We start from the raw sequence: 9,595 nt of genomic DNA on the forward strand, positions 1-9,595 counted from the left end.
AAGGGCTAGGGAGACTTGATCAAGAGCATTTTGAAAAATCATAGCAAAAAATAATTGCGTAAAACATACTGTAATTTTTTTCCATGTTGTCTTGATCCTTAGGTAGCAGTAATATATATAGAAGGGTTGCATTTCAAAAATTTCGACTTTTTAATGCATTTCTTTTTAAGGATTAACTGTACTGCTTACATTGCATGTTCACACGTCAAGAAATCAGTCATATTACTGGCAACTTTATTGTTTAATGCTAAAATATATCGACTCATGTTTCAGGTGGGATTTTTTTGTGGCGTGATTAACTTTAACAGTAGATTCCAAACCGTAAAAAATATCAGGAAATTTGTATCTTTCTTCAGCTTATTGCTACTTGGTCAAGTCTCCCCATAAAATCTTGGTCAAGTCTCCCCAACATTAGTTATTGCGTTCAATGTCGTGTAAATTTTAGTAACAACTATTCCAATGTTCCGATTTATGTAAAATCATTTCACTGCTTCATAAGGAATAAGATGATATATGAGTACTTTAATAGTAATTAGTAGTCGAGTAGATATGTCCATACAAAGTTTGATAAACAATTACACAATTCAATGCAAATATATTAATTATGAAATATTTTTATAAGGAAAGGATTTTTCATTTAAAACTTTTAAAATTAACTTCGAATCGAAAAAAGTATAAAAATATTTTTGATAAAAAGTTAAGAACCGAATAGAAGACGTCAAAGCCAAAAATATAATCTTGCGCTTGGTCAACTCTCCCCATGTTCCCCTATACGGCTTAAATCGGGGTTTTTTAATATAAAAATACGATGTTCATCTAAATTAAACTATCTTTGTTCGCGAGTTAGCCAATATGCGATGGTAGAACTATATTTGTTATCAGACGATTAATGACGAAACGATGATATGAGCATATCAGCATTATATACGAACGTAAACACTATCGCATAATTGGTTTAACGATCCAATAAAATTTACAACATTGCACTTGCGGTTGCCCTATTCAGGCAAACTATTTCCATCAACATAAATCTTGACAACATTTATGAGAAACATTACCGATGATCGTCCTTCAACTAGGTTGGATGTTTAACACATTCACCATTTCATACCCTTTTATGCATAATTTAATTTGGTCAACGTTTTAGCTTCTTTCGCAGAAGTGGTCTAACAGACCCAATTGCCAGTGAAAAACAAACCCGAAACGTTGCTTGGAAACACTAGTTAAAGCTTCATCGAAGACCTTCTGGAAACTGTCTGAGTGCCACTTTAATGATCGCACACCCCATAAACGAAGCGGGTGAATCATTGCGTCAATAGTTTCTAACTCCGCGAATGGCCCCGAGCGGCGGATGGAAACCTTATACTCAGCCTAACCGGCATGCTATTATGGCCAGCAGAGTAGTATCATTTGTTCGACCAAACACGGTACGAAATTGCCACACCAGTTCGCTATCCGAGATTAAACTGCAAGCGTTCTCGCAGAAGCTGGCCCAAGGATGAATTTCAGTTCTCCACCTGTAGCGAGGGTCACATACGCAGTAAATTTTACCACGCAACGCCGTTTATGTGCTCCCAGTGATAGTAAAACATCGTCGTCGTCGTCGTTGTCGTCATCGCTCAGACATACCGAGGCACACCGTTCAAACAAAAAAAAAAAAAAAAAAAAAAAAAAAAAAAAAAAAAAAAAAAAAAAAAAAAAAACAGATCGTATCAATCACTCGGTGTGATCGGTTGTATTTTGCTTATCGCTGTGGTTCTGCGATTCCCCGAAAAAAGCAAGGTCACGCTATCGGGTTCTTTTTTTTCGTTCGAGCTCAGCCACCCGGACTTTATCAGCTCGGCCCCAGCCATCCGGCATATATCGTCTATCTAATCCAAGTGATAGTTTTACGCGAGTGTAGTATCCCGTCACACAGTTAGTAGTGCGAAAAACAAGTGATCCGGATCTCACTTCCTGGCGGGCCCCCGCCAACCGGAGGGACGGCCAAGCCGCCAAAGGGCTGCCTCCCACCGAAATATACCAAAAACCAAAGCGTACTACGACATTTCTGTGAAAAAAATGTGTAGTGATAACAGTGGCAAGTATCAGGAGCGCAGACTTTAAAGTAAGTAAGCTACTCGCGCCTCCACCAAAAATAAAACATTAAATCTGTGAACAGATCGCGCCTCCATCACCAAGAAAATTTAAACCTGATAAAAACTTGCGCCCCCATCAAAAGTGCGAACCGTGAGCGACTTGTGATCCATACGAGAGTGTAGTGACGAACCTCAAACGAGTTTGGTTAAGTCCTCGGACAGTTCAATCCCGGCCTTCCCTGATTCTTCCGTGTAAACCTGCACTGCACCCCTTCACCGGGGAAGCAAACCAGACTAGAGTGGGCGATGGAAGGCGATCCGCCTCCCCCAGGGGAGGGTCCACCGCTTAGTCACTCCATACCAGCCTTTATGAACTCTGGTGATTTGATCGACCAGCAGACTCTACTGTTGCGTGCGGCGAAGGACAGTGTAGGTAACAGTGTAAGTTTACCAAACCCATTGCTGTTACATCTACTACTGAAAGAAGCAATTGGGTCTGATCCTAATAAGTGCATCCATGCTACCAAGGAGGCAAGAGGAACGCAGTACATTCTGCGCACTACATCCAAAAGGATACTCCAAAAATTGCTCAGCATTAAACAGTTCTCCAACGGTCAACAGGTTGAGGTGATCCTCCATCCTCACCTGAATAAAACCCAGGGAATAATTTATGACCTTGACACAATCAATATTCCCACTGAAGAAATTCTCTCTGCGCTCAGACCCCAAAATGTGGTGGAAATTAGAAGAATAACCAAGGTGACCAAAGGAATGCCGACTAACACACCACTGTTAGTACTCTCATTTGCTGGGTCTCACCTGCCGGAAACGATCTTCCTAGGCTTGGTTAGAGTAAGAGTGAGGAAATATTACCCTTCTCCCATGCAGTGCTTCCGCTGCGGGCGCTTTGCACACGGAAGTAAAACATGTGTGTATAAGGAGATATGTCTAAACTGCGGCACAGAACACGAAACCAGTAACGAAAACCCATGCACCAAACCTAGCAATTGCACTAACTGCAAAGACAGCCACTCCGCCAGAGACAAATCCTGCCCTGTTTATCAAAAAGAGTATCAGGTGGTTAAAATCAAAACTGACAATGGACTCTCATTCCCGGAAGCCCGAGCCCTTGTCAATCAGGAGTCAAGAAAACAATCGTACGCAGCTACACTAAAAGATAGACTATCCCCTGGAAATGACGAAAAAGATCGCACCATACAGATACTTAGGGAGGAAATTGCACAATTAAGAGGAATGACACCCAAAAAAACGGAGACTGATAGCAAAGATCTGATAATCGCTAAATTAAAGGAGCAGCTATTGGACGAGAAAATACAAAATAAAGATTTGCGCAATGAAATGGCGGCCCTCCGCCATGCTTTTACGGCACTGAGAAGGCAGGTGCTACCAAGGACCCCCTCAACCGGCCCCGGCACCAGCACATCCCAAACGACGACGACAAAACCGGCAACAGGATTCTTAGCTCCACAAGCTACGGTTGTGAAACAAAACACGCCAACAAGCTTAACACAATCAGAAGGCGAATCAAATCGACCAAGCCGAAGCAAATCGAAAAAGGAACGAGATCAACAACATCAAGAAAAATCGAGGAGCCCCCTTCTGAAACAGAGCCAACAAAAACCATCCGAATTCGCATCAGCAAAAGAAATCCCGACAAAACAACTCTCCAATCCCCAACCGCACAACATTAAGAGGCCAATAAACCAAAGTGGTGACCCAGCCACCTACATTTCGGACTAAGTAGCCAAACTAAACAGCAACTACCTAATAACACATGCAACAACAAAAACGCCAGCAACACCACAAAAGCCTACCCACACCGACCCCGTCCGGGGAAGTACCGGCCCTCACCGACGAGCCCCCGGCGGCTGTCGGTGTGGGACCATCGGTACCTTTCCGGGTAAGTACCGAAACACAACGAAATTCGACCACAGAAACTGCCCCATCTTTCCCCCCCACAGCATCAAGCGACACACACCAAGCGGAAGAACCGGTTGCCTCCGTTCCCCCGGGCTACCGCGGGCAATTGCGTAGGCGGACCGCCCGCCATACACGAACTATACTTCAGGAACCAACCCAACCGATAAAGGGAACGTCGGTCCCCTCGGTCGACGACCCAACCCATACGCTAACTGCAACACCCACCAACCAATTTTCTGGCGAACCGGAAGCTCCCGGCCGGCATCCGCTAGGAAGCCCCAGAGGAAGACTGCCTGGCCGCCCTGACCACAGGAACGACAAAGAGAGAAGCAAAGCACACATCACAGATGAGACGTGCACAAGACCCGTCGCTACGGGCTCTTTCACCCGCTCCGGCAGACAGTACAATCCCCCACCAACTAGGCTAACTCCAATACAGAGCAGAGCAGATTACACAGTACCAAGCGGAAACGCCACGAACTATAACCTCTTCAGCAACACGCCGGCAATAACATACCCATCCCTAAGCCTAGCAGCGGGCCCCTCATGGCGTACAGATAGCTACAGAATTCGCCAAATAAACACTGAAGTCCCAAGTACCGCGGACCCTTCGCCAAACCGCTTGATGTCCCGGGAAGGACTATCCTTTAGCCCGACACCACCTCACCGAAGACTGGAGAATAAAAGACACAGGACAACCAACAAGAACAAACACCTTACCAGATCTGTTAGGGAAAAAGCCTTCTCCCCTGTACTGGCCCCGACCGCGGATGTCCCGTACCCATTCGATGAGCCTCCGGCGGCTGCCAGTGCAGGGGGCCCGGCTCCCACCCGGGTAAGTCCCTACACAATAATCCCTAACCAAGACCAGATAAGTGCTCCAGCCTACTTTCCAGCCTATGATACTGAACAAAGCAATACAGTGGACGCCTCGACAACCTTCCAGAGGGCTCTGGGAGAGAAAAAAGGCCGCCGTGCCTCATCCACTAAACCTGAACCTAGGAGCAACCTAAACAACGAGATAAGAAAAGCTAACGACTCAGATGAGCCGTCCTCAAGCTCCGTTACAACAGGCTCCTTCACCCGCTCCGGCAGATTATACAATCCTTCATCATGCAGAACAACCTCGGCAACAACTCTTCCATTACAAAGTCCAATGGCGGGGTCATGGCTCACCGATAGCTATGGAGCTTGCCAAATAAACCCCGAAATCTCAAGCCCCGCGGTTCTCGCCCAAAACCCCTTGATGTCCCCGGGAGAGCGATCCGTTAGTTCGACGCAACCTCACAACAGGCCGACGGACCAAAGACACAGCATAACCAGTAATAATAAATACGTTACCAGATCTGCTAGGGAAAAAGCCCTCTCCCCTGCACCGGCCCCGTCCGTGGATGTCCCGTACCCAGTCGATGAGCCTCCGGCGGCTGCTGGTGCAGGGGGCCCGGCTCCAATCCGGGTAAGTCACCCCACAATAAACCCTAACCAGGATCAGTTGAGCTCCCCGACCTACTTTTCAGCCAATGAAACTGAGCAAAGCAATTCTCTAAGACCCCCGGGAAGGCGGTCCGTTAATTCGACGCAGCCCCATAGAAGCCCAGAGGACAAAAGATACAGCAGAGCCAGCCCAGTGGTGTCCGAAATTCACATACCGCCAAGCCCAACAAATACCGCTAATCGTCGGAGATATTCTGGCCTCAGCACATCCCCACCAGACGAAAAGGATTCTACCCTAGCAATCCAATGGAATACCAATGGACTTCGAGCCAATCTAGGTGAGCTACAGATTATTATTGCTCGAAATTCCCCTATTTGTCTTGCGATCCAAGAAACCCACACCAACAGCGATATAGATCTAGCAACATGGTTCGGCAACCGTTATCAGTGGGAAACAGCTAGAGGATCTAATCTCTACCAAACAATCGGCCTCGGCATCAGGACAGATATACCTTCGGAACCAATCCCTTTGACAACCGAGTTGATTGCCACGGCGAGTCGGATCACCTATCCTCTCAACTGTACTGTAGCTAATGTATACCTGCCACACACAATTAGCGATTTCGGAAACAAATTTAGAAACCTTGTCAGACAACTACCCATCCCCTTCATCATTATGGGTGACTTTAACGCGCACCACACCTCCTGGGGCTCAGAAAAATGCTGCCACCGGGGCAACGTAATCCTCGAGGTGGCCGAAGACACCAACACCATCATACTAAATGACGGCAGTACCACATTTCTCCGTGGCCGCACGTCGTCGGCCATAGATCTGACCATTTGTTCCAGCAATCTCGCTGGATCACTCGGCTGGAGGGTATCACCGGATATGGGTAATAGTGATCACTTTCCAATCGTTATATCGCACAAATATTTATCACCAGCAACCACACGCCGAAGACAATGGATTTTCGATCGCGCTGACTGGCCGGTCTTCGAAGAAGAAATCTCGGAAAGCCTGGACCACGACCGTAATTACGCTACTGATGAACTCACCAACATCATATTGAGAGCAGCGGGTAAGAGTATTCCCCGGACCAGCGGCACCCCCCCACCCAAAGCAGTACACTGGTGGAACCCTGAAGTGGCTGCAATCCTTAAAGACCGCCGAACTGCACTGCGCGCACTCAAGAGAACACCCCGAGACCTCCCCATTTGGGAGAAACGGTCGTCCGAATACCGGCGCCTCAGAAACAAGGGAAAAAAGGCCGTTGAAGAAGCCAAAGCCGCTAGTTGGACCAAATTTATCGATGGTATCAGTCCCAATTCTCCAACTCCTGAGTTGTGGAGAAGAGTTAACGCCCTAAGCGGAAAACGTCGGCAAATAGGCTTTACACTCACAACCGATGGAGGCACTACAATGGATCCACAAGCAATATCCAATCAGATTGGCACTCACTTCCAGCTCCTGTCAGCCGACGAATCGCTCCCACCTGCCTTCCTTCGACGCAAGGCTGCATTAGAAGCATCCCCTACGAGTTTCTCACCGGACTCCAGTCAAGAATACAATAGAGCCTTCTCTAATATCGAACTCGCTACAGCTCTTGGTTGTGGTCGAGGCAAGTCAACAGGTCTTGACGATATAGGTTACCCCATGTTGAGGCACCTCCCACCAATTGGGAAGAGTGCAATACTTCGCAGCTTTAACACAATCTGGGAAGGTGGGTCCTTCCCAGATAACTGGCGTGAGGCTCTTATTGTGCCAATCCCAAAAAAGAAAAGACCCAGAATCGCAAGTGACTTTCGCCCAATAAGCCTTCTCCCGTGCACATCTAAGGTGATGGAAAGGATGGTAAACCGAAGACTTACCACGCTCCTGGAGGATCGTAACCTGCTTGATCTCAGACAGTTCGCTTTTCGCAAAGGACTCGGTGCCGGAGTACACTTGGGATCCTTCGGCGAAGTGGCAACTCAGGCCATGAACGAAGGTCACCATATCGATATCGCCATTCTGGACTTAGCCAAGGCCTACAACACTACGTGGCGTGAAGGAATCCTCCGACAACTTAGGCAATGGGGGATTGAAGGAAATTTAGGCCTCTTCGTGCAGCATTTTTTGAGTAACAGGCGTTTTCAGGTTGATATAGGTGGAAGCCGATCTAACTTTTTCCAAGAAGCAAATGGGGTTCCCCAAGGCTCCGTCCTGGCGGTGACGCTCTTTCTTATCGGGATGAACTCACTGTTCGCCACCTTACCAAAGGGTGTTTTTATATTTGTATATGCGGATGACATTATCTTGGTAGTCACCGGAAAACATAAGACGCGCGTACGAATCAAACTCCAAGCTGCTGTAAGAGCCGTCGGCATTTGGGCGGAATCAGTCGGCTTCAACATTGCGGCCGAGAAATGTGCAGTTACACACTGTTGCAATACCATGCACAGAGCAACGGATCGGCCGGTGAAACTACTCGGTACCATTATACCGTTCAAAAAAGAACCAAAGATTCTGGGTATTACGATTGATCGTAAATTGACCTTCCTACCGCATTTTAGAAATGTAAAACAAGACTGCAAGAGCAGAAAGCGATTAATTCAAGTAATTAGCACACGACATACCAAATGTAATCGCACAACCTTGCTTGACATTAGTCGGGTCTTGATCCAAAGCAAAATATATTATGGACTCGAACTAACATGCTGCAACTGGGAAGATATGGTCAAGACGCTTAGCCCACTATACCATGGAGCGATTCGTTTTGCATCCAACCTCCTACCCAGCACGCCTGCTGAAGCTGCATGTATGGAGGCTGGTATACTCCCATTCAAATGGGCCACAGCAGTTGCAACTCTGAGGCAGGCCCTTAGATTCCTCGAGAAAACAACTGGCACTGACTGCGCTTTGTTACGGACCGCTGAAGAAATCCACTCCAGCTTCACAAACTCCCCCCTGCCGCAAATCGCCCGACTATACAACACCGGAAACCGTGCCTGGTCAGAACACGGACCGAACACTGATACCAATCTGACCCGCCGTCTGAAGGCAGGTGTTTCCCCCAACATTGCCCGAGCCAGTTTTCTACAACATGTCAATAGAAGGTACTCAAACCACCTGAAGATATTTACCGACGGATCAAAGTTAAATGGAAGGGTAGGGGTGGGTGTGAGTGGAGTGGGAGCTGGTCTTTCAACTCGCCTTCCCTCGCCGTGCTCTGTCTTCTCTGCTGAAGCTGCTGCCATCGCTCTCGCTATCACAAAGAAACCCGAAGATGTTCCAGTTGTTATTTTTTCCGACTCCTTGTCTGTTATAACCGCACTATCCTCCGGAAACTCCAGGCACCCATTTGTGCAGGCTATCGAACAATCTTGCGACTCGCTCACCTCCATCTGCTGGGTACCTGGACACAGTGGCATCCACGGTAATGAGGATGCAGACCGCCTGGCATGCCTCGGACGTCAATCCAGCACCTTACTCACCAAGAAGGTTCCAGCGGCAGACATCTTGAATGAGTTCAAAGGGAAAGCGGAAGCAAATTTTACAAGCCATTGGAGAAGCAGCCAGGGACATCTACAAAAAGTCAAGTGTACACTCGAAGGATGGACCGACCGTGACAGCAGACTCGAACAGAGGGCTCTGTCCCGGCTCCGCGTGGGACACACAAAAATCACTCACGCTCACACCATATCACGTGTCGACCCTCCGATCTGTGAATCCTGCCAAACTAGACTGACGGTCGAACACTTGCTGATTAACTGCCAGGAGCTAATCTCCGTCAGCAGTACAACCTGCCCTTGTCCATTCGGGATGTTTTGGATAACGACCCAGTTCGAGAGGAGACCCTACTAGCCTTCTTAAAAGATGCTAGGATCTTTGATGCAATTTAAACAGGAACCAACATCTTCCGCGGGCCCTCCGCCACACTCTGGAGAGTGCTGGGGAGGTCTCTCCGCGGCCCTAACATACCCAGATGAATCAGCTAAACAATGCTCCATTCGACTGCAAACCCGCAAACCACGACAACGCAAAGGAGGAGAAATCCGTAATAGCCAATCTACGAGCCCACATAGCAACGAGGCATCTTCCGGACTACAATAAAACAATAATCTAAGAATTTTTTTTGTAAAATCCGATGTAAATTATTTAT

The 9,595-nt window shown here is 47.5% G+C and overlaps 1 protein-coding gene across 1 annotated transcript; it reads left to right on the top strand.

Annotated features, from left to right (window-relative positions):
* Positions 1-4,644: 4,644 nt before the first annotated feature.
* Positions 4,645-9,297, top strand: LOC131679496 (uncharacterized). The gene has a single exon (XM_058960232.1). The coding sequence runs from the start codon at positions 4,645-4,647 to the stop codon at positions 9,295-9,297; it is 4,653 nt and encodes a 1,550-aa protein (XP_058816215.1).
* The last annotated feature ends 298 nt before the right edge of the window (positions 9,298-9,595 follow it).

This window comes from Topomyia yanbarensis, chromosome 2, assembly GCF_030247195.1.
Source record: "Topomyia yanbarensis strain Yona2022 chromosome 2, ASM3024719v1, whole genome shotgun sequence".
Classification (NCBI taxonomy): domain Eukaryota; kingdom Metazoa; phylum Arthropoda; class Insecta; order Diptera; family Culicidae; genus Topomyia; species Topomyia yanbarensis.

What these genes read in the sequence shown, in the direction of transcription:
- LOC131679496 (XM_058960232.1), top strand. Translation starts at nt 4,645, where the DNA reads ATGTCCCGGGAAGGACTATCCTTTAGCCCGACACCACCTCACCGAAGA.